Source organism: Cupressus sempervirens, chromosome 4, assembly GCF_028749045.1.
Source record: "Cupressus sempervirens isolate cs-2001-9-10 chromosome 4, ASM2874904v1, whole genome shotgun sequence".
Lineage (NCBI taxonomy): Eukaryota > Viridiplantae > Streptophyta > Pinopsida > Cupressales > Cupressaceae > Cupressus > Cupressus sempervirens.
In genome coordinates, this window is record NC_143121.1 from 715,218,798 (window position 1) to 715,245,562 (window position 26,765).

The 26,765-nt window shown below is 35.1% G+C and overlaps 1 protein-coding gene across 3 annotated transcripts in view; it reads left to right on the forward strand.

The window, feature by feature from the left end:
- Positions 1-6,319, forward strand: part of LOC149563271 (uncharacterized) — a 166,885-nt gene extending 160,566 nt beyond the window's left edge. For all 3 annotated transcript variants that reach the window (XR_016364047.1, XM_089826621.1, XM_089826620.1), the window contains exons 16-17: positions 5,381-5,500; positions 5,644-6,319. Coding sequence is in view for 2 of the 3 variants with exons in the window: in XM_089826621.1 (XP_089682747.1) it covers positions 5,381-5,500; positions 5,644-5,772 (249 nt within the window). In the remaining variant the exon portion in view is untranslated. The remainder of the gene's footprint in view (positions 1-5,380; positions 5,501-5,643) is intronic.
- Positions 6,320-26,765: the final 20,446 nt, after the last annotated feature.

Below are 26,765 nucleotides of genomic sequence, written 5' to 3' on the forward strand. Positions count from 1 at the left end.
TTGATTTGCAGCCTTCTTGTGATCATGTTACATAGGGCACAAGTTTCTATGTTGGTGATTTGGAGGTTAGCCTTGACAAACATATTGATGAAGTTGGTTGTACTCGAAGTAACATGTTGAAGTCTTAGTACGATGAACCATATGTTTCTTATATGCATGATATTAACTCCAATGAATAGTCCAAGATGACACTACAAGACGATGAGTTGTATCAACATGATAATAATGAGATGCATGCCTTAAAGAACCATCTGAAGGTTAGTGAAGACATGGTTGTGGCATCTCTAGTACGTTAGGACAGCACTCACATGATGGTGGAGGATCTCCATAGGAAGGCTCAAAGGGGAGTGGAAGGAGATTGGCTTGTTGCTGGTTTGCAGGTAGTCAAAACAGCTTTTGAATCTATGAAATTGGATTATTTATGTTTTCTTTCCGATAGGGATTATATTCTTAAGGTTGCTGGAATATATGTTGATCAGTTGAATAAAGGAAATAATGAGAGTATGGAGCTCAACATGGAGCTTTAGTATGCTCTTAAGGCATTGGATGATACGCATATTGCTTTTTAGAAAGCAGAAAATCAAGTTAGGATCACAAATCATTTTTGAGAGCATGAGAGTGAAGAGAGGCAGGAGTTTTTCCAAGAAGTAATTAATGAACTTGATAGTATTCAGCTTGTAGACAACCCTTTGTTTGAAGTTGATGCTGATTGGATAATGGAGAACTTGCTATTCGAGTCTGATGATGGTACACTCATTGATTTTGGTTAGGAGTTTTGGATTGACAATTGTTGTAATGAAGAGGTCGCTGCCTTGACATAGGGACATAACGCTGATTATGAATCAGCCTGGGATAGAGATGTGGTGAGCAGTATAGCTAGAGTGCAAACAGAGAGAGGGGCAGCGTTTTGACAATTGAGCAGCTAGAGTACTCCACCTATTATGGGCACAAAGCAACAACATAGTATAGATAGTTGGGAAGATGGATGGCCCTTTTGTTTGTGGGATCCGGGAGGAACATTCTCATGGTTCATAATGTTTTCAGGAGTTGGTTGGCACACAGTTGAGTTCCCATGATTATTTGACCACAGTGGTGCTTGTGATCTCAATGGGAGTAAGATTCTCAGTCGGATTGGGGAACTTGTATATGATGGTAGCACATGTTAGGTTGTTCTAATTTAACATGCACATGAGATGGTTTGGGATCCAGGTGTTGACCATATGTATCTATGGCATTTTGAGGATATTGTTGTAGTTCTTCATAGTTTGAGACTGGATGCAATAATAATCAAAGTTGTACGGCCTACAGATGCAACGATACTTCATAAATTAACATGGGATCCAAGGATCTGGTTGATGGAAAGGTTGCATTTTGACACCTTGCTTCACAATGTGGCAGGATTCATTTTCGGATTGGGCTACAGAGCTACTTATTGATTCATATGGGATCCTGGTATTGATTTCTTGAGGACAAACAATCTCGAGGAGGGAAGATTTTGTAATCTCCCCTTTTTGGGACACTAGAAAATTTAAAGACATCCATATAATATTAAAATTGACTATGAAAGCGTGGATTAAAATTATAATAGGTCAATTTAGTACAATAAAGTGGGCTAAAAATGACAATGAGAGATAAGACGAAAAGACGGGAAGGGAGTCGAAGAGTCGCAGCTTTGGGGATTAAAAAGGAGATCGACTCGTTCATTCATGTATGCTTGGTTTATGATTCAGATTTCAGTTTCTCTCTTGCGAGAGTTATTTGGAAAGCTTCAGCTTTCATTCAGCGTGAGGACGTAGCCCCTCGTGCCGGTAGACAGTGGACACAAACCCATTGTCCGTGAAGATGTCACATCAGGTGTCTTACAGGTTCTTTCCTTAGTCTATAAAACTATGCTTAAGATTGGATTTTGAATGCTAGTTATTGTATTGCTGAGGTATAATGCAATAACATATTTTAAGATACTTTATGAGAATTTACTGGTTTATATTGTTGGTTTGTAATGCAACTTCATATGCTTATGTTTTGAATATTATTTTGAGAAAGAAATTGGGTAAATATCTATTGGGGATATTCCACAGACTCAAATTGGGCAGCTTATGTTGATAACAAGAAGTCTACATTTAGCCATGTCTTCAATCTAGGTATAGGTGTAGTCACGTGGACCAAAATGATATAGCAGAGGGTATCTCTTTCCTCGACTGAAGCAGAATATCAGGGAATTGTTAAAGTAGCATGTGAGGCAAATGTTTGCTGACATACACATCTGAAGTCCTTCACCTCTATTTTGTGACAATCAAGGGGTGCGCAAACTTGCCAAAAATCTGGTCTTCAATGAGCAGACTTGGTGCAAGAGCATCTAGTTGAGTTCATGCCTCCATGAGGCCATTTTGTAATTTTTGTGCCGTTTTGTGTTTCTCCTCTGTAATAATGTCAATTAAGATCATTTTATGTGTGTTTGAGGTCATATGAGGTTGATAGGTTGTTTGTGGGATCACATTATGATGCAGCATGAGTGGAGGATCCTCAATGAGGACAATCCAAACTGTGCAACAAGAGTCACACAATGAAAGCAAGAAGGAATTAATAGAATGCAAGATCAGACCTTTGCATTATCAAAGAATCAATTTCAAGTGTCCAGAAGCAGGCAGACTTACGAAATAGGCATGCAGACCTAATTATCCTTTTAAGCATTGCCTCCTTAAGGATCAATTACATAAAATATATAGAACATTGCATGCATCAAATCAACCAAGAAAGATCACATTTTCCAAAGTGAGGTCAGGATCCAAATCTTGAGCACCTCCAACAAGGTTTGAAATAAAGCGTGAACTCATAGAAAGGTTGGCCAAAAACATAGGAACATTGAACGATGGGCCGTGGAGCTTTGCAAATCAAGGAATTTCTTGGCAAGATTGGAAAGCTCCATTTGGCCGTGAAAGGTGAAGAGCCAATAGGTCTGAGCAAGAATCCAAGAGATCTCCACCACAAAGAAACAGATCACGATGTGAACCCAGATGTAGATCCAACATGATGCCTATAATGTTCCAAAAAGTTCACAAAAGCAACAGAACCAACTTAGGAGAATACCAAAAGAATCATAGAAAGAGAATAAAGGATTTAGAGTGGTGGTAGTTGGAAAATCAGTTGTAGATGGTTGGTACATGTCTAAATAACTTTGGGGAGGTCGAACACAAGGTGGGAGTGTTCCATTTTGAAGTGATATTCATAAAAGGCATCCTTTTCTCTGCATTTCGGAACATTAAATTGCTGATTTCATTGTATGAAATGGATATGTATGACCTTTTCACGACCTGAGTATGCTATGGTGGAAAAGAGATTTGAGTCTTCTTTCTACTGCTTTTTATTTCGTCCAAGCTCTTTTTAACTACAGACATATTTGAAACCCTAGTAGGCATAATTTGAGGAAGAATGGTCAAAATTGAGTCCCGTGCAATCCTACCCCATTTCAATATTTGTTATATGGACAAATGGGTATACAAAAGTGGCTTTAGATTTCTTAAAATAAGTCTATACCGAAAGATATGCCAGAAAAACCCCAATCGCTGCATGCTTTTTGGTCTAATTGGAAAGAGGACAGTCAAAATTAGGATGTCTGTACAAAACCACCTGCCCTATTTTTGGGATATGTTAAAAAGAGCCCAAAAGGGTATTCAACACAGGTTTTAGTTTTTGGATACGAGGCCTGGTTTGCAGGTTATCATCATTTTAGTAGTTTTTGAAAACTACTAGAATTTAGGTGATCTTAGCAAGGAAACCATAAAAGTTAGTTAGATCTCTGTTCTTGGAAGCCGTGGAGAGTTTGTACAGGTTATGTTAGTTAGATCTCTGTTCTTGGAAGCCGTGGAGAGTCTGTACAGGTCATGTGGGCATATTCAAAGGTGTCTAAAAGGTTTGGTAAGAGTATTGAGTGTTGGTTAACAAAATTGTAGGTTTTAGCCTTGTGTAGGCTTAAGGGCATTGAAACAAATCTGAGGTTTGAAGGAATGAGAATCCATAATCTTGAAACGTGATCTCAAATCATTGGTGTCAGCTTCTTTGCAACACAACCAAGCATGTTGAACTTCACTCTCATTACGTTTTCAAGCTTGTAGAGGATGGATCAATACAATTGCAGTATGTTCCAATTGAGGATCAGACTTCAGACATCCTAACCAAGTCATTGGGCCTGGAAAACTTTGTAAAATTTTAGGGCTAACTTGGTGTAGTTGACAGATTGACTATTAAAGGAAGGCATTAGAAAAATATTTGCATATTTAATTTAATGGTCAAATTTTATTTTTAGGCAAGATCAGATTTGTTTCTAATTAAGTCTTCAGTGTTTGATTATTTCTTTAGGAAACATCAACAATGTAGCTGTCAATATATGTACGTTTCATTCTTTCAATAATATCAAGCAATTACTATTAATTTAACATTGCTGACTGCTTTAAGGATTTTCTTGTAACAGACAATTTAAAAGAACAGTATAGCTTCATCGTTTAGACCGGTCAGATTTCTGGCTTGACAATTAGTTCTCTGAAGAATGAAGATTTGGTGAGAAGTAATGAGGATTTGGTGTCAAAGAGAACATAAGAATTGACCAAAAACGTCTAGTTGATACCCAACCCCCTTCTTGAACTATGTGGAATGTATGGTGAATATGGATCTTCAGTCTTGCAAAGGAAGTACCCTCGAGACCAAGTAGCAACTTGCAAGACAAAAGTCTTCTGTTCTATTATTGAATTTTATTGTTGAGTCTACAACGTGAAAGGATATTTGTGATGGTTCGGAAGGATCTTGTGTTCCACAAATAGGTAATGCTTGGCTGCTATATTTTCCACCCGTGGATTGATGGTATGGGCTTACATATTGCATTTGTAAATCTTAATATCCTCAATAATCTAGCTAAGTATGGAACTGGAGTAGTATATTCGTTCTTGGTTATTTGACTGCAATGGCCAAAAATCGCTAGCAGCAGAAAACTTAGACTACGAAGATTAAAAGAGAACTATAGGAGAGAAGAGGTCATTTAACTATATAGGAGAGAAGAGGCCATTTAACTATATCCAAACATAGGAAACATGGTCGTGGAAAATTGTGTTTAACAGAGATTCCATGAAGCATTTCATTCATGCCGAAGTTACCTACAAACTGATTTCAGATGGAGGCTTTCTATTAAAGTCATTCCACCTACACACTCATTAAGCTATGCAGAGGAAAGCTTTCTTTGAAAAAGTTCATTGATAATGCAAAAATGTAGATTCCAGCTAAAAAAAAAACTGAATAGCTCATTTCCGTCACAGTTCTATATTAGCAGAATTTCAATCATATTTCATACTATTTTCTTGTAGAAAATAATATGATACCTTTGTTGTTTTAGGAGAATGGTGACGTAGAGAAAGCTACATTTGAAAAGTATAGACTTGAGGAGAAACAGCGTGCAGCCTGTAAGTGGCGAAAAGACCAGCTAGAGGAGTGGAAATGCATGTGGTTTCAACAGGTGAGATTAATCTCGTCTCTATTATCATTGCGTGTTGCAAGTACTTGTCTTTTTTATGGCTTCTGTAACGGCTCAATTTGATTAACTGTCCAAATTGTAGATAACCATTGGATCCAATGTTTAATTCTGTTTGACATTTGCAGCGGGATACCAGGAAAAAACATGTTAACTTGCTGAAAGATGGAGTTATCGAGCCTACATGGGTTTATAACAGCCAATATTGGAGTGCACGGGAACTGAAAGCTTTTCAGAATTGTCCAGATATAATGTAGCTGTGGTTTTTGAGCATCTTTACCTTCTGTACTATTAAAGCCATGATAAAAGACATGCAATTTGAAGGTAAATAATGTATTTGTAATTAGGAACATTTTAAACTAGATTGTTATAGATGTAGTTCGCGACTAAGCATGCTAAAGCCACATTAAAGCATTGAATGCAAACGGTTTTGGCAATCTTGCCCTCGTAACAATGGCTGCAGGTGACTTGAAGCAAGAGTGCACAAGCTTCTGTACATAGAATAATAATGGAGAAGATAGACTCAGCTTTACCAATTCTTTAGAAAAGTATTGTTAATGTAAATTAGGTAAGTGACAAGAGATGCTGTTGATTTATTATTGTTTGTAAATCGAGATCTAGGAAATTATCTCAGCATTTGTCTCTAATAGCGTCGCCAGTGTAAGGAGCATCAATTGTACGGTCTCACTTACACAAATAAGTAGCAATGAAGACTGCAATCTAGAGCTTCAAACTTATGGAGAATTATTCTTATAAGGTATTAGTTGTTCATATATTCAATAATGATGATGGAAGCTTTTAACATCCTTGAGAGAAAGTTGGTTTATTGGACTTAAATGCATTGCCAATAAATAATTTGAATGTCTTTTGGCTTTATTGTATAACAGATAATATTGGAGGTGCTCTTATTGCTAGCTCTTTTTAATAATTTATGTGCCATAGTTCATGTGGAAATTTTATGAAAAGCTACGATATATGATCAAAAACAACAAAATATATTGACCATGCCAAATTCAGCAGAATGGTCTTCTTGCAATACTTCCCAAACACTAGGCAAGGTGGTTTTATTTGTGCACCAAATCCCTTTTACCCACATGTTAGGAAGAAGGATCCAATTCCTCTACATAAATGTTCTCCATGAAGAAGAAAAAAATGCGTAGGAGACACAGAATGAAGACCCTTGAGAAGATCCACACTTGCCTTAGATAGACAAAAGATTTACACCAAACGGATGCAAGGGAGACCTAAGCAAGATGCCCTAGGATGGCATAGTAAACATTTGATTCAAAAAACTTGATAAAATTCATGAAACAAATAAACAATAGATCCATTCTAATCATTATCAAGATTAGATCCAATTAGATAAATTTAGCAATGTAATACGTTATTAATCAATATTAAAAATAGCTATTATAATAATGATTTCATTATCAAATTAATAATAATTTAATGACATAATGAATTATTATTATTATTATCTATGTTAATAACAATTTAACTGTCATAATTTTAACAAGCAATACGTATCAATTAATAATCATCAAAATCAGGTATTATTTGGATAAACACAAAATAAAGACAAAATAAATGGGTCGCGACTATTGAAGACATCATAGTATTTATAAACCAATCACGGGCAACAAATAGATATCTTGGGAGATTTCAAAACATATTCTAAACAAGAGCTCTGGTTGAGCTTGAGTCCTTGCCTCATGTCAAAGAGGAAAGATAAATTTGTGCAATAGTTGAGTCGTAATTTTAAAAAAAAATCATATTTATGTTGGAGAATTAGGAACATTAGAAATGTAAAATGAAGGCACTTTTTTAAAAATACATAAATATATTTACATTATTATTTTTAATTGTCAAACCTTATTTTTATTCACTAATTATATTTTTCAATGTATTATATAATCTTTGTGTAAATGTCTAATATATATATAATTTAAGTATACATTATAGTTTTATAGATATTTAAATATAATTGATTTGTGTTATATTTTTCCTTAATACAAGTAAATTAATAAAAATCTATCTTATAATATAAACATTTATCAAATATCTAAAAATTGTTACACTTCATAATTTTATATTTTATATTCCGTGACTATCAAATGCTGGCAAGAAAGTTTCAATGTTTAGAATAATGAGGGATTTAGTCTGACACTAATAGAGACAACTCCTGCGACAGTTGGCAGTACAATGTACGACCACTATCATGCCACAACAATTGGAAATGAGACACTTATGTCTATAAATAGATAGATAGATAAAAAAATTAAATCCACGAGGCTAAAAATAGCCTATGGGACAGCAAGACAACTCAAGCAGACTTAAGTAGCACTGTTTGCTTCTTGTGCAGGATGATGATGAGTCCACCCAATTGCTCAATGTACTCTTCGTTGAATAAGTTATGCCAAGAACTGTCACATATAGTATCTGCAAATTTATCTCTGCTACTCTTATAGGCCTCACATTCTAAAATAAAGTGTTGTTCAGTTTCCACTTTCCCAAAATTGCAAACTCTGTAAATTCTCTCTTCCCAAGCCTCCTTTGGCCTCTTCCAACGCCCGATCTCACACCGAAGTTGGTGAGAGTTGGTTCTCAGCTACGCAATAAGAATTTTAGCCCTCCAAGAAATGTTGGCTCCTATGTATGATTTTTGGAATTGATCACAAGTGGGGTTGAACTCATTTATATAATATAGTTTCTTCCTCCTAATCTCGCTTCCCCAATTTCTCTTGTAGAATTTCTCCATAACAAAGACTTTTATTTCTTTATTATTTGTTGGGCACATATTGAATTGAATATTCCATTTACTCATCCATTTGATGTTTTGTTGCATCCATGTCCTTTTTCGCTTACATAGTGTGTCACTAAAGACAACTTTAGGCCATCTATCCTCTTCCATTTTTTCGATTCTTTTTAAATAGCTTAGAAGGCAAACCATAGCAAGTGCCTGAATAGGAACAACCCCCATTTCACTTAGCATGATATCGTATGGAACAGTGCTTTTGATTTTAAACTTGCTTGTGATCAAGCGCTTTTGGATTCCTTTGATTTGTTTCCATTGTGCTATAGTAGTGTTGTTGGCCCATAATTCACACCCGTAAAGAACAATTGGCAGCACAAGAAGATCGAACAAGGTTTGAATAGTTTCTAAATCCCACAACTCCGCTTCACGGCACTTATTTTGAAGAGAATAAAAAGCCTTCCACCCACCTAATATCCTTTTATACCTGCAGCTAGACCAGCTTAGTTTTTTGTTGAAATCGATGCCAAGGTATTTATACTCCGCAACTTCTTCAAGAACACTTCCATTGTAATAAAATTCACGTTGATGTTGTTTTTTATTATTAGAGAAAATCATAACCTTAGTCTTGCTAATATTGACCTGCATCCCCACCATTTCGCAAAAGCGCTCAAGAGAAGATAGATGATCTTGCAAACCGCCATCAGATTTGGCAATTAAAATGAGATCGTCTGCATATAAGAGCAGCTTTATAACAAATTCACCGAGCTGAATGCCTTCACCCTTTTGCATGTTTAACCAGTCTTCCAGTTTGTCAATATATAAACCAAACAATGTAGGAGATAAATGACAGCCCTGTTTGACTCGGATATTGCTCCTAAAACATTCTGAAATGCCATCTGAAGTTCTAATTTTGACTTTCACCTCTTCGTACATCCTGAACAATAGCTCTAAGATGCATAGGAATCCCCAATTCTTCCATCCTAAACCAAAGCTTGTCTCTCGCAACGATGTCAAAAGCCTTTTTAAAGTCAACAAAGCAACAAAAAACCTCTTCCTTTTTCTCCCACTCTTTTTCAATAATGTGTCTCAAAGTGACACAGTGATCCACTATCGAGTGCTTTGGCCTAAAACCAGCTTGCCTTTTAGCACATTTATGGCTTTCTTCTGCCCATTTGCTGATCCTAGTTCCTATCATGCTGCCAAAAAATTTAGCAAAGAGGGGATTGATCATTATAGTCCTATAGTTGGAGGGATTGTTAACATCACCACTCTTAAAAAGTGGTATTGCAAGGCTGATTGTCCAATCTTTCGAAAACCCTTCTTGGCAGATTTTGTTGAAAATTTCAGTGATGTGTGGTGCAAGAGTTTTCATACCCCACTTCAGATGTTCTGCTTGGAGCGCACCAAGGTCCTTTTGCTTTACCTCCACCTAACTTCTTAATCCCTGTCTCTATCTCTTACACCGTGAAAAGATTTGTATCATCGTTGACCAAAGGTGGTTGTCCCACTCCAACCTCTTGTTCATAAAGTTTCTTAGCATATTCAAACCATTGGGTGGCAGTAATATTATTTTCAGTTTGCTTTCTCCTTGGTTGGAGTTCTTTCCAAAAACGTTTGGGGTTATTTATGCCCAAGAAAATTAGCTCCTCTCTCCTTGTGAACATAAAATCGGTTTTTTTCTTCTTTAGGATCTGTTTGTAGGCCTTAATGTCAAGGTTAGTTCTATTTGATTCCCTTAGGTTTCTCCTAGCCCTCTTGCATTCCTTATCAAACCAAGCATTGGCTAAAAAACAATTAGTTTCAGATTTTCTATTTTTTGCTCTCTTGCATTTTGAAAGAGCCTCATGAATCAGATTTAATAAATCATGACTGTTAACACCATGTTTATACATAGGGTGTCCCATACAAAGTTCCTCAAGAGTAGCTTTGAAAGTGTTACTGTTTTCTGAAGTTAACAAAATTCTTCCCTGAGAAGGGGGGTATTGAGGGCCTTGAATTTTTTCCCCAATCTGCCTATCCTTTACCCAATACAAATTTACGTACAGCGGTCTATGATCTGATTTGAGATCCCAAATGTGCTCTCCAATTTCAACTTCTTCAATATTTTCATACAAATTCTATGAACAAATTACATAATCTACCACACTTGCCCTATTGTATGTGTTGTAAGTGAAATTGCCCGACTTAGCCCATCTAGCCAAACCATTACAAATTATGAGATCAAATGTGCCACATAGAGTGATCAATTCTTCCCCAAAATGATTGCAGCCTTTAGCATCTTCGGATATTCTTTCCCATTGATGATTTCTTTCTTCTGTGAGCCAAATAGGATTATTATTTACTTTGGAGCTGAAAATACTTGCTTGCCAATTTGTTGTCCTAGCATTGAAATATCCAACAAGAAGAACATCCCCATGCTATGAAAAAATAGCAACATCTTTCTTTAATGCAGCATAGGGGTCATTGTGATCTAAGCCACACTTTTTATAAGTTTTAGATACTTGTGGAGCAAAGTAACAGGCTGCAATCTTGAGAAGTGTTATTTTCCACAATTTTGAGCCATATAAATTGTTTATTAGAATCAGTCTTTTCCAACTGAATGGCATGACCTTCTCTTTCTTTTACTAGAACCATTATACCTCCATGACCTTTACCATTTCCCGCTGCCTCATTCCACACTGCCATCTTCCAATAGCCTTCAAACAATGGTGTCTTACATCCCTCATGCTCATGTGTCTCTATGAGACAAATAATGTCTTTGCCTTCTGCGATAGGCCCTAACCGAGGCCCACATCTCCACGGATTACCTCTGCAATTCCAACAAACTAAACTTAAGGACGCCTAGGTTAAGCTTGTTTGTTATTTGTTTTGATGTGAAAGACTCAAAGTTGAGTTATTATCGCTAAGTGTGATTGCTGATCTTGTTGTATCGTTGCATGCTAAAGTGTTTGTTGTCACACCTTTGTTGCCTTCTTGCTGCCCTTCATTGGAGCGGTGGCCAAAATGAGCAATAATTGATTTTCCCTTGAACATCCAAGCTCTTTTGCCTTCATTTCTAGCCGTTCTAATTTTTTACATTTCCATTCTTCTTTCTACTTTTTGTCTCATGGTTAAATCCTCATCTAAAACAAAGTGAGAACCCCTCAAGAGCTATTTTTTGTTAAGTAGATTTTGTTTGTCGCTAATGCTAGGCATGACTACCTTGATTGGCCTATTTCTCTCAGTGTGTGGTTTGCCAACCCTCCAAGCTTGATAGATTTGTCCTTGCCACAACAACACATCTTGTAGGAAATCCCTCGTTAAGTTGAGGGTGTCTTCGCCTTCCCCATAATCTTGTATCCCTTTGATAATTAAATTGGATGCCCTACGCCGCCTTTCCTTGACCTCTTCATCTTGTGTGTTCACACAAATCTTTGCCTCTTCTCTTGCCATATCAAGGTGTTTGCTATTTTTCTCCCAAGTTTTGGTGACTTCTAAAAAACTTCTCTCCTCTTCAACCTCTGCCTTTCCCAGCAAATTAGTGTGAAGAATCGTTCTCTCCTTATAATGAGATGACTTAGTATTTGTTGTGACCTTGTTTGTTTCCAATGTAGCATTCAAGTTTTTCCATTCATCCTTCATGTTCTTCCATTCAAGCTTCCCTACTAAAAGTGTTTCTTGCAGCATTGAGATTTGAGCTTTTAAAATGTTGTTATTATCTGCAAGAGTTTTATTTGTTGCAATTAACATTTGCATATTACAATAACTTTCTTGCTCCTTAGCCTCTAGGAGTTCCAACCTCCTCTTGGCCCTCAAAAGTTCTTGCACATAAAGATCTAGGCACCAAGCGAGAGGTGTGGAGGTAGGGCTGTAAGTGATAGAATCAACAAAGTTGCTACTACCACACAAATGATTGTCACCATCTAAGTGTGGAGGAGGGCACATTTTGACAACATCTTTCTGTTTCTTCTCTAGTTTATGCAATCTCTGCCTGTGTTTCTGCTTTTCATGTGACCCTTTCAAGTGAGCAAGTCTACGTTTTAAAATACCCTTGAACTATTTAACATTGACCCAAATATATTTCCCTGTCTTGCCGAGTGATGCCATTTTGACTTGACCTAAATGGTTAGTTTCAAAGTGCACTAGAATTTCTTAACCGTTTTTGACCAATGAGATGGTTTGTTTTCCCATAGCTTGCATATCCATTGTTTTCTTTCCCATTGTTTGTGTATCCACAAATTTTTTTTCCATTGATCAAAGGAAAGAAGGACGAAACAAAAACTAACAAGAGCAAATATATAAAACAAAAAAAAAACTGAAAAGTGCACCTTGAAACCCCTGGCTTAAAGGCCTACCACTATCTTGCTGTGGGCTGGGCCCAGTCTTCCTTTTGCACTTGGAAATGAGCTTGTTTGGGATCTTAACCCTGTCTGGTATTGTGTCTACTGCCCTGGTCCCACTGTGATGCTCCGGTGTGATGCCTTGGTCCCACTATGTCCGTTACCTACCTAGTGCCCTGTCTTAGCTGTGGCCCAACACTTCCCTGAACGGATGAAATATAGAACTAAGAATGAACGCAACAGCTCAAATGATTCCAATTTTTTCAGATATAGATATAAGCCATACGCTATTGGCCGATCTCTCTACAACCTCATTCACTTTTCTCCTTTTGCATTGGCGGCAATTGCAGCAAAGATAAAGTTCCAAAAACGTTGGTAAAATAAGCGCAAGCAGACAGGAAAAAGAGCTCATATTTTTGTCACCTGACGTGTCTTTTGGATCTCTGCTCTAGATCTTCGATGGCAAAGGCTGCCCTGGCATCTGGAAATTTTGTGTCACTGGAAACTGGTCCTCTTGTTGTAGTCTCGTGTTCGCCTAATAGACATTGGAACATTCTAGATATTGAATTTTGTTAAATTTTTGTATCAAAAAATAAATTTTTCCCCTAGCAAAATTATGATTCACCAATCATATATTAGAAATTACTGTTTAAAAATTAATTTAAAAATAAACTGCTTTATAAACATTAGAAATAAACAAAGAACTATTGTAAATAAAAATTAATTATGACCATCACTAAAAACATTAGTACCCTGCCTATAGATAGGCAATGACTAATAAATTGCACTCAGTCTAGGTTGGCAAACGGTTCGCCAACACATGTCTGACTCAATAATAAGGGAGCAATATGTAAAGGGCATCGAACGATAAACATAAGAGATAGAAGGATCAAGCAAAACGATTTGGTTAGGACAATAGAGAAAATTAATTAAACATACACTAGTTAGATGTGTGCGAATAAATCATAGTGAGCAGAGGGAGAATAGACAAGATCTTTCGCCATTAATTAAGCCCTACCAAAGTACATCAAAGGCAAGCTGAGCAATCACAGTCCGAAAACAATTCCCACCTCAACTAGGGAAAAACAATTCTTTCATTATCATGATCGCTATCATTCCACCATTTGAACAAGAAAGGACACTTTAAGAGAAATAAGTGGACTCCATAATAGATATAGGTAGTGATAGGACAATCAACATCAATTCTACTAACAAGAAGCGATTTGTATAAGATAGGAAGCCAACTAAATCATCAAATAATATTTCAATAGGCAACAAAACCATTTCTTATCAATAGCTAGATTATACAGTTGTAGCATGTTACCCAGATTTAATGATAAATCCCTCAAACATAAATTGGCAATAATAACAAGTGATTACAGTGAAAGAACATAGACTGGCAACAATTCTCTTAATTGGAGATTGTCAAGCTACAATCTAGTTACAAATAAAACCCACTAAGCATATAATAAATACATACATAGAGATATCATATATCCTGAAGTAAAACTCTCATGTTAAAATAGAAGAATTTCTATTGTACAAAAAAAAAAGTATAGGCTCCTTCCTTCATTAGCCAAGAGGATAGGGGAGTTCATCCCATTCGAACTCCCATTCCTTTGGAATCAAGGCAGAGATCTAAGGGCCTCCGAAAGGCTTTGATAAAGATATTTTCTTACAGTGTCAAAGGAAGTCAGGCGAAGTATCTATATAGGTCAGTATATGGAAATGACTAAAACATATGAATATGAAAAGATGGATAGTTTCGATGGGTTATCCATAAGGCCTAGAACAAGTAAGATTCATAACCTCTTGAAGAGAGGAAATACAATGAGGAGATGGTGCTTAGTGGAGAGTTGTTCTAAATATCTAGAGACCCAAGAAACACTCCCCCGGGAACTAAGAACCTGATCACAACCTCTCTTCAAGAAGGGAATTAAGTGGAAGATGGGATCTTATATTCTTGCATACAATTTTAGTAACTAGATCCAATCTTATTAGTTTATATCTTTCTTTATTGGAATACTAGCATATGTTCAAGGTTCATTAATCAGGAGATCATAAAATTCAACCAAGCAGAACAAGGGACATTACAGTGGTGTCAGAGTATAATCATGTCATCTTGTGAACATCAATTCATGCAAACTTTTGAGAAAAGAACTAAGAAGACCACTATGACCAAAATGGCCAACAAGCTAAGAACTTACATGGAACAAACAAACCGGACTCTCATAAGTCAAAATGAAAGATTAGATCAATCCAATTGACCCCTCCTAAAAGCTTTGCAAAATATGTGAAAGTCTATTAATAACCTTAAGAATAATTCTTCCTATGGGATAGGTACAAGTTTGAATGAACTAGATATTAATTAGTCATCATCTTCTCGAATCCCAAGTCTCCCCTTCTTACCAAGAGAAGAAATGCCAATGGAAGAGAAAGGTATAGATCAACCCACCAATAACCCAATAGATAATGGAAGAGCCTATGCCAACCTTGAACCTAAAATTAGGGAACTCATAACATTTGCAAAATCTTGTGAGAGTCAAAAACACGAGACCACTAAAAGAACAAGGAGGCACATAAACAAAGATTTTAAACACAAGGTGAACAAAGTAGTACTACTAAATTTTGATGGATCAAGAAAAATGATAGCCCATGCATGGCTCCAAAAATTAAATACCTATTTTACTCTTAGCCCGATGATTGAAGAAGATGCTCTCCAATTTACCATACTCCACTTAGAGGGAAGAACACATGAATTGTGACACAATGGGCTTCTCTCCTTAGGACATCAAAACATAACTTCTTTCTAGGAATTCTCTCAAAAGCTTTTTAAAGGACACTTCAAAAAACTAAATCATTTGAAACAACACAGAACAGTATAAGAATTTGCAAATGATTTCCAAAAACCTCCAGTCATGGTTCCTAACTTATCCCAGGAAGGCTTACATATTTATTTGTTGAAGGTTTAAAAGATTCTAATAAAAAAGTAGTCAATCCTTTAGAACCTCAAATGATGGAAGAAGCCATCCAAAAGGATGAAAAAGTGGAATCTAATGCATTCAAGAAAAGTTTTAGAATCTTACCCTCCTAAAACTCCAAATGAGCATGAAGGATTGAAAAGGAAAAATATAGGATAAACATGCTACTTTTGTAAAAAACACTGGAGTCCAAGACACCAATGTTGAGGGAAAGAGACAATTAAAAATAGGGATGAATTATCTAAGAAAGGGTTGTGTTTCAAATGCAAAGAACCTTGGGCACGAGACCACCAATGTAAAAGGTGACAACTAAATTGAATGGTAGAAGCAAGTGAGGATGAAGCAACAAATGAAAAATAAAGGTGGATGAGAAAGAATTGGGGACACTAGAAATGGTTACTAAAGTGGAAAGAAGCCTTTTCACATCAACGAAACATTAGAAATTCAAAGAGTGATTGCATTAGTGTATTCAAGTGCCTTACACAACTTCATTAGCAAGGGCCTGGTGGAAAGGAAGAGATTACAAACTCAAAAGTTCAAAGGCTTCAAGTTGATAATATTGGCACCTTTGATCAATGCATGGAGATCATTCCCCAATTAGAAATTAATCTAAGTAACCATATGTAGCACCTACCCTTAGTTTTCCTTTTATGTTATATTGTTGAATTCTTTTAGGTTGATGTTATTTTCATACTTATATTATATATTTGATGAGTTACTTTATACTCTGATATTTGATGTGTTCATGGTTATTCTGTTGATGATGATGCTTTGTATATATCATATAGTGATTTCAATTATTTTCATGATGACAGTTGTATGGATGATTTATATGTGGTTTTATGATCACTTACACCATATTTTCATGTGTATGGTGTACATGTATGTTTTACTTTATGTTTGGCGTATCTGATGTGGTTGAGGGAGGGAGTCATAGTTACCTGCTAGTCAGGATCTACATGATGTACCACTCTGTGTCATTGCCTGTTTAGTTTAGATATGTGTGTGTGTGTGTGCACGTGCATGGGTGCACATGTATATGTACATGTTTGACTTTTATGCAGATTGCAGGTACGGAGTATTGACTTCCTTGAATTGCCAGGATGAGCATGCCTCATCATAGTATCTCAATGGTAAAAGAGGGGAGATAATTCTCAAGTCCAAATCTTAAACTTGAGCCAATTGCCCTAAATTATTGAACAAGTACTCAAATTCATCAAAGTGATGTGACTTTGAGATTTTTAACCTTTAAGTTTGGTTCATACTTTGTCCTTTAGATGAGTTTTCTTATTGAGTTGTGGGTCTGTTGTGATTTTGGGATATAATTAAATCAACCTAAGATATTATTAAATGATTTAATTGAACGAAAATTTTATAAAGAAAAATCAAATTTTAGTTATATTTAATTAATTGAGAAATTAATTAAATGGAAGAAATAAATTAAAAGATTTAATTAAAAGACCAAATTTGGCATAATTATATTTATTTAATTTAATAATAATAAATTTAGAAGTTGCATTTAAATAATAAACTTTAAATATTATTACTAGTTAAATTAATAAATATGTTTTAAATAAATGTCTTCTTATTTAATAAAAATGTAGTGGGAATAATTTAAATAAGTTTTATTTTAATTAAAGGAAAAAAGCGTGCACAAAGGAATTAAATAAATTAAAATAATAATTTTTTTAAAAAAAAGTAGCCTTTGCAAGTTCGTAAACTCAAAACCTTGGGATGAGTTAAACTCTTTATTATGAGATTGAAGCTCATTTCTACACACACATAGGTTTGGAGGACCAATTTTTTGAGAGGATTTTGAGGGATGAGAATTTTTGCATTTATTGAGTTTTTGTCAGTTTTTAGCATCAAATTGCACTACAACATCTGGGGTCAAATTACGATGGCAATTTGTGATGGCGATGTAATTTGTGGTGATTTTCATTTTTTTTTTGCAATTGTCCCTGATGTCGTTGCAATACCAATGTTGGTGTCATAATTGCAATGCCCATGTGAGTGTAAACAATAAAAATAAATACGACATAAATCATTCACCATTTGTTTTGATTGTGGAGAGTTGCGCGCGAAAGAGGGTGGAGAGCTCCGAACGAGAGTGAAGAGCTCTGAATGTTGTCATGCTCTTGTGATTAATGTGTTTTGTTGCTATGATCTTTGCATTTCATTATCGTGCCCTTGTTTTTTGATTTCATTGTTGTGATCTCTACATTTTGTTGTTGTGCCCTTTCTCTACAATGTCATTGTCATGCCCTTATGACCTCTACATTTTGTTGTCATGCCCTTTCTCTGCAATTTTGTTGCCATGTCATGCCCTTTTGGTCTTTGTGCCCTTGCTCTATGATTTCATTGTCGTACGTACCCTTGCTCTACAATTTTGTTGATGTGACCTTGCTCTGCGATTTTCTTCAAGGGCTATGTAAATGTATGTTTCTTTTCTTTCTAAAAAGGTATCTCTTTATATTTCCTTCTAAACATGTATCTCTTAGAGATCTTTTTTAAGGTGCTTATTACATCTTAGCACAACAAAAAATTGATCCAGTTGCATGCAAATTCCAGAATCCAAATAATAAAACAATAAAACTCACTCAACCCATGGTAAGTGACTTAACTCGAGATCTTGCATAAAAATAATGTAGACCAGGAAAAATGGCTTAACTCACAAGAAATTTTACAAAAACATATCATAGAAGATATTTTTAGAAAGAAACTAGCCATAACCCAGTTAAATGGGTCTAGTTGTTGATTAGTTGGGTTGATTAAAAATTCTTATAGAACTATCATTAGATTAGGTACAATAAAATGAACTATCAGTTGTTCCCAACTATCAAGATCAAATACAATTTTCCAAGGTGATAAAATTGCATATGTAGATGCATCACTTGCATGCTAGGCATGAAGTGCATTCCCCGAATTATAATGAATGGTTGGATATAAAGGCTCCATACGATGGCCCAACAATGGAAGCCAAGGATGTAACCATGCATGTATTGGCACACTCTCCCTACAAGGATCCCAAGTATCTACTATGGTTGTCAATTTGGGCATCACTAAATGATCCAGAATGTTATAAAGTACTCAAGCCGGTAGTAACTTATCTCATGTCTCCAAAAAATGTAGCATAGGTTTAGGGTCCCTTGGCTCCTAGGAATTTGTAGCAACTATTCTCACTACTGGAAGAATAACTTCAGTGAAGAGTTGAGTGTAAGGAGTTGAAGAAGCAAGTTATGTTTCTGTGTAAATGCCATAATCATGAGGTTCATTCCTTTGTAGAAGCCTTTGCCACAATGACATTACCTCTAAACCATGCAAAGGATGTTGAAGTGATTCCAAACCTTGAAACACTCATAAGAATTTGATACTTGGGATCATCGCAAGGAAACAGTGCCAATACTTGAAATGCTCTTATAAGCAAATGCAGATGCAATACATGACAAATTGCACAACTTGTAGTTCTCTTGATATTTGAACTATAAATTCTCAAAGACACTTGCAAGTGATTCCAATGTCATAGTACCTACCAAAACACTTTACTAGATTTTATCTAGTGGCTCCCATAATATCCTCTATATTGTCTAGTTGTTTTTGCTATGCAATCTCTTTCTAAAGCCACTGCTCCTTCTCTTTCTAAAGCTGCTCCTTCTCCTTCGCTCTTGTGCCTTAAATTTTGATTACCAAACTTCTAAATATCTGTCTCTACCATATCTAAAATCAACTTCACATTATGTTGTAACTCTGGCATAGGTGTTTGATCATCAATAGCTTTAATTTCAACATTCAAGTTTTCAAGATTGGTCAACACCCTCACTTGTGGACCTCTCATGTCAAGAACTTTCTGTACTACTTTAGCACCATGTTCTTGCTTCTAAGCTAAATAGTTCTTTAGGTGCATTTTCTTGTTAAACATTAATTTTGTGGAACAATTGTAAATTCTTAGAAAGTGCATTATTATTTTCATGTACATCTATCTATCTATCTATGTACATATATATACATATGTATATGTATGTGTGTGTGTGTGTGTGTGTGTGTACACACATATCTATGTGTCTATGTATGTATGTATATAGAAAGATCTTGTGAATTGTGGATTATGGATTATAAACAAAAAAAAAAAAAAAAAAACATGCCATTAATCATTCCCCATTTTTTTTGATTGAGTGTGGAGAGTTGCGCACAAAAGAGGGTGGAGAGCTCTAAACGTTGGTGGAGATCAGTGGAGGTCTAGAATTTTTTTGTCGTTCCCTTGTGATCGCAGCATTTCTTTTCCGTATCGTGCCCTTGCTCTGTGATTCTCTTCAAGGGGAGAAGAGGTACCTATGTAAATGTTCTTTTTTTTGCCTTCTAAACATGTATCTCTTGTTCATATATATGGTTAGATTCAAGGATAACTGATTATGATTATTGTATGCAAATGTGCATGTATGTATGTATATCAGTTCACTATGTGAACTTCTTTACATGCATACATATACACTTGCATAGTAGTTGTGATAAATTAAATTAATCATTCATGTCTTGAATTCACACAAGCAATTATCCTTTCATTCAATTGAAACTATTCATACCAAACTAAGTATGTAGAAATTTGTACTTAGAGATTATATTATCTCTTGGTGAGTGAGTAAAGATCTTGTGCATAATATTTTCCAGGTAATGATCAGATGTATTCACATTAAGTCATAATAGGATTGAGAAGATGATCCATTTATGTTACTTCATACTTGTTTTATTGAACATTTTGTTTAACATAATAAAAAATACTAGAATTATATAGCTACAACTAGTACTCTTATTTATTTTATTTAATCATATACATTTAAGACTATTATTTTTCTTAGAATTAGACTGTATGTTTGTAATAGGCCATATTGAGGACTTCATAAAATAAAAGACCATGTGTAGGTCAGCAAATAATGCTTATGTAATTCATGTCTATATTTGACCATATGCACATTAGAGAACAAGGGTTGCATGCATCTCTAGTCCCTGCCTATGGTGGGGTAGAAGGAAGATGTGTATGGATAGATTTGGAAAATTAAAGATGACAATAATATCCAAACAAAGGAAATGATAGAGGGTAATATCTAGAAACAAATGCAAGAAATTCTAATCAATCACTGTTCATATCTTTGAAAAAGAAAAAGAAAATAACTACAAACTTGAATTTTACTAACATAGAATGTGCTACATGTCCCAAAAAAGTAAAGGGCTTTTACAAATGGCGTACAGTTGCTCACTCAAGGGGGAATACTTGCTCTAGTAGTAGAAGCAACTTCTGTAAGTAGGGGTTTTTTTATGATAAGTGTATGATACACATGAATACCTTTGGCCTATGATCACTACATATGAATCCATATAAGTTGTCTACAAAACAACATCACAATAATTTTATTCAAATCTCCTCTTAGTCTTTTATCTTCTAAGTGAGTAGGGATTCTGAGTGAGTAGTGATATTATAATTTTGATAGTGGAGATATCAGTTGGTCTTCAAGAATGACACACAAGCTAGAAGTATATCTCTATGGCTCCATTATAGTGTCATCTTAGTGGTAAAGTAGTATTAATTCCAAATAGTCCACAAGTTTGAATATCTCTCACAGTATGAGCCTTCTGTATGAGTGTAATTTATTATTTGGATAAATCTCTAGATCTGCTATGCAATTTGATAAAATGATAATGATGGATAGAGTGTGGTAATTGAAAGGTTAGATTTGGATTACTCAATTGCTCAATTTCTTGAGTTCATCTCTGACATACTTTTGATTATGTATAAGAGGATTATATGTTTCTTTATTGTTGCCAATATCTGTGTTCATTCTAAATATGTATTCTTGCTTGTTTTTAGCACATTCTTTGACAACAATTTACCTTTCAACTATTGTTAGGACCTAAGCTTTGAAATTAATGTAAGTTAATTTGCATGGTAGTAGAATTTCTTGAATTTATTGACATAGTGCTAACTGGAATCCGAAAAAATTGCATTTCAATTCTTTGTTGGAGACATAATCATATTTCATTCCTTAATTTTGGATGCAGTAATGAGAGTTTTAGCTCAGGCCATGGGAGAGCATTTGAGTTGTGAACATAAAATTGAGAACATTTGAGCTAGAAACAACATCTAATCTTTTGTAAGTCTCTCTCCTCTAAAAACCCAATACATGGAGCCATTATCATCATGAGTAGATTCACTCTCCTCAAATGAATTCAATTGGAACTATTCATACCAAACTAAGTATGCAAAAATTTGTACTTACAGATTACATTATCTCTTGGTGATTGAGTAAAGATCAAATACAATTTTCCAAGCTAATAAAATTGCATATGTAGATGTATGTATGTATTTGTATATGTATGTATGTATGTGTATATATAAATACAAATCAAATCAATGGTATGATGTTAACGGAGAATTTATTAATGGAATGAATGGATTCTATTAATGAATGAATGAATTTTAGATGTTAATGGAGAATTTAGATGTTGGGCGGGGGGGAGGGGTGCAAATGAGCTTCCACCTTCACATGGTTGGCCTTGATTAGTAGAGAATATTAAACTATTCTTGAAACCAAGTGAAGCTCAACATTAACTTATGATTGCATGACAACTAACCTTGTGAATCTCTTGGTTTCAAGCAATGCAGAAGGACACCATAGTTCAATATGCAATCTCAATTCATATACATACGACATTAGGTGGAGCTGAAAAAACCAACAGGTTTGCATTTTTGTTAGATGTTTTCATAGACCTATTAAATAAATATAAATGTAGTGGGTTTTTTCAGCTCCACCTATTGTCCATGCATATAGAATGCAGTTGCACATGCATTCTCGATTCAGATAGGCATTCACAAATTTATCAAATCAATGGTATGATGTTAATGGGGAATTTATGAATGGAATGAATGAATGAATTTTAGATGCTAACAAGGAATTTAGATGTCAGGGGAGAGGGGGGATGGGGCCAAATGAGCTTCTACCTTCATGTGGTTGGCCTTGATTAGTAGAGAATATTAAACTATTCTCGAACCCAAGTGAAGTTCAACATTAACCTATGATTGCATAACAACTAACTGTGTGAATCTATTGTTATTCCTCGGACTCGTATTACTTCCCAAATTACCAAAGTAAAGATAAGAAATATTTTAGAGATCACTATAACTGGAGAAGTTGGGTGCTCTATCCATGATTATTAAAACCATAAAAAGAAGGCATTGACTTCACATGTTAAGGAGGAATATCTTGAAACCAAAGCCATGACTAATAAATCCATACAAGAAGGCATTAACTTCACCTCGATAACCGAATTTGGAGACCAAAGGTGATATGGTGGTTATCCATTTGCAATGTCCCTCCTCATGTCCCTCAAGTGATCATGCATCCAAGAACATCTCCTTCTCTTGGTTCCCTAGAACATCATAGCTGACTTTGAGCCGCTTTTTGATGTCCTCGTGGGGAATCTGGGAATACTTATTCAAAATTTTTTGCCAAATTCTTTTTTTAATAATCCAACATGTCATCGCAATTATGATAGATTGTTCCAATGGATAGTTTTCACTCACATAGCATCGTTGTCACACAACTGTCGCAATTGGGACAACAAATTGAAAGCCAAAGCCACTGTATTTGCAATAGTTTATTGTCGCAATTGAACTCTTGCTCTTGCCTTCTTCCAAGTTATGATAGCTTTATCCATAGCAATTATGACGAATACCCTTGCCAGAAAAAGTCTGATGCCTATCCAACAAGAGCCAATTCGTGGTACTGTCACTTGGATGATGGATGATCATTGCAATTGCAACAACCTGCCATCACAATTCGGGCCCAAATGTAGTAGTTTCGAGATAGGAATTTTGTAGAGTTTATCATAGTAAATCTTTTGATTCACCTCTATCTTCTTTGTGCTTGTTATATGGAGCTTTGTTTACAAAAATCGTGTTTTCAAACCGAAACCCTTGTTCTTGAAACAATTGTTCTTCATCATTGAATCATCTAAGAGAAACAAATTTGAGAACCCTTACTAGAAAATTGGAAGGAAAGTAATTCATGGTTTGGGTTTCGACTTAAGAAAGTTTATCGTTCAAGAAGTTTTAAATGGTTGAAAATATGTTTTGTATTAGATCTATGAAAGAAAAATAAAAAATATAATATAGTTAATTCCTACGTTAATTAAAATTGTTCTAGTTTCTAAAAAATAATCATATAATTTTTGGGGAATTGGTTCATGACCTCGGACCCCCCCTCCCTTGTTGTTGGTTGTTGCGGCTGCTTGGGCAACCGCCTCCCTTTGGGAGAGGGGTCGTGTGAGCCCTATGGGCCATGAACGTGGGCCCCACCCCAAAGGGGGTTTATTTTATTATTTGTTGTAAAAAAATTAAATTAATTTAGTAAAGAGTTAATATTAATTAGTTAATTTGAGTTATTATAATAAATTAGTTTATTTTAGTATTATTTAATTAAAATTTTTAATTATATTTAGATTTAAATTATTATTTAATGCTAATTTAATTTAGTAAATTAAATGTAATTAACATTTAATATAATTATAATTGAATATTAAATAGTATTAAAATAGTTTCTTTGTATATTTGACTTTTTCTTTTAAAAGGGATGCTTTCTAATTTAGACATTTGATCATTGATCTAAGAAGACAATACATGGTCATTAAAAAAAGATGAATTCTTAAATTGAAAATGAAATCTTGTTTGATCAAACTAAGATTTGGAAATTTATCAATCAAGAACTTTGGCAAACTAAAACAGAAATTATTACTCAAATCAAACTTTAGAGAATTATTATGGAAAATTAAAATGACTAAATAACTACACCGGTTGTAAATGCATATTGAAATATCATACTTTATTCTTACAATGGGTTTGGGGAAACCTATTATTTTGACTAGTTAGGTATGTTTACCAAAGGCTTGGAAAGTGATTGATTTATGGTGTTGTTGTGTAATGTTTTTTAGTCACAATTATTTCATTCCCAACCATTGTGATGTATTCACGTGTTTCTATGTTGAGAACCAATTCTGTTATGTAAGCTCATATTGTGATTTTCTTGATTTAACCTTTGAGGATTGCTTAGTTTTTTTTATAGTGCTTTCTAGTTGCTCATATAGGACTAATGTGGTTATTGTGATCTTATGTTATGAGCTTAGGGTAGGTTATCTTTTTGTATGTTGGGAAGTGTACTAGTAGAATTGGCCTCATTTTTTAACAAAAAATGGTCAAATTTTCTCCTCATGTTGGTCAAATAATCTACAAATTGGTTTGTCACTATTTTCCTCATTGAAACTTCAACCAATTCAAGTTAACGTTAGAATATCGATGCAAAATTTGGTAAAAAATGGCCTCCCTTGTTTGCAAGAAGGTCCATCAAACTTTTGACCAAACTTGGTCAAAATGGCTCCCTCGATTGACTAGGATGCCAAACCCATGATGACATCTTGGTCGATGCTTTGGTCAAAAGTTTGACCAAAAGTGTAGTCGAAATTTTGACCAATACTAATCAACATTGGTCAAAATTTCAACCAACATGATTTATTTTTAAAAAAATTACCTACAGATAAATATCCAAAGTAATCACCGATGACAGCCTAGTTGGTGATTAGTTTGGATATTTATCTTCAAGTGTTACTGTTTGTTTGTCGAAGTGTTTGGAGAGTTTTAGAATGGAAGTCCAAAATCTCCAATAATAGATCTAATTGGATAATTATAAAATAAAGAAGAATACTCATCTGGTAGCGATATCACATGAGATACAACAGATTTGCCATGACTAATTGGGAACAATCAACTATGTAGGTGACATCTATAGATGGGATTAAGGATACGTTCTTGATTTGAAAATCATTTGAATGCACCTTGAAAGCTTGCCCTAGGAATCGTATGTAGTTATGCAACCACCTTTCTATTGTTCCCCTACCACCCAAAAACTTACGCCCTTGGTCCCCATCCCAAAAACTTGTTCCCTTGTTCCCCAGTCAGGTAACTCCAGGAATCTACAATATAAATTTAAAATACTTCAGTGAGAGCCAATAGAATTTTGATACCACTCATTCCATTCCTAAATGAATGTGCAAGAAAGTAAATAAATTCATAAATGTGTCAAATAACAAAAATAAAATGTGAAAGAATAAGAGCACCACCTCACCCATGAAGGAATGCAACTACAAACTTAGCTCTAATGCTAGAGTGCTCACACAATAGCATTTCCTTGCATTTCATTGACAAATCAAATTTGTTAGGATACATCAATAAGGATTTTTCTTCAATATATACTTAATGGGGAATGAAAACTCTAATTAAACCTATGACAAATTCTTAAAATGTAACTAATGCAACACTAGTTTTGCTCCTACCCTATGTTTCTCTAGGGTCTCATTGGGCCATTCTTATGACCTAATAGGGTTTCTTATTGACCCTACTCTCCTTAGGATTCTGTATATGAGATCCTACTTCCTTCAACTAGTGAAAACTAATTAGATAGAACAATAGTTCCACATACCACTTCCTAGGCTTGCATTAGCTCTTCTTGCTCCCTCTTCACCAATTCCACAATCTACCCCAACATGTTCAATAATCACGCCCCCAAGAGATGTATACTTCTCGGAGGTCATTAGGACCCTTTACAAAGCTAGAAACCACATTTGGCATTGGAACCATAATCGAGTTCCAAGAAACACAACAGTTGCTTTCCAAATAGGGCTACAAGCAATTAGGCTTGCTTTTGGTGAAAAACTCAAATGACTTGAAAAATACCTTAACAAAGAGGCAAACTAAACCTTGATCTAGAAACCCTTTTTAGAGACCTAAAATATTCATAAGGTCTTTGGCTCCCAAATTTTCCATACAGTATGACCTATAAACATGCCTATAAATCAAGGTTTTAAGGCATTCAAGGCCTATTTGACAAGAACTTTGTTTTCCATTCCAAAAATCCTTCACTATTACTTCCCATGGAACTTGGGACTTCAGCCCTCATATGTCTACCTCCCTCTAAGCTTTGATTGAAGTTATTAATGCCTTCAATCCACCTTATCACCTCAGCAACTCATTGTGATCCCTAGCCATGCAACTCTGGCTCGTCTAGGGCATCACCTTTAAAATACCTTGCTTTCTTTCTAGGGTCCATCCTTCACTTTACAATATGTACATGGATTCACCTCCCTAATCCCAAAAT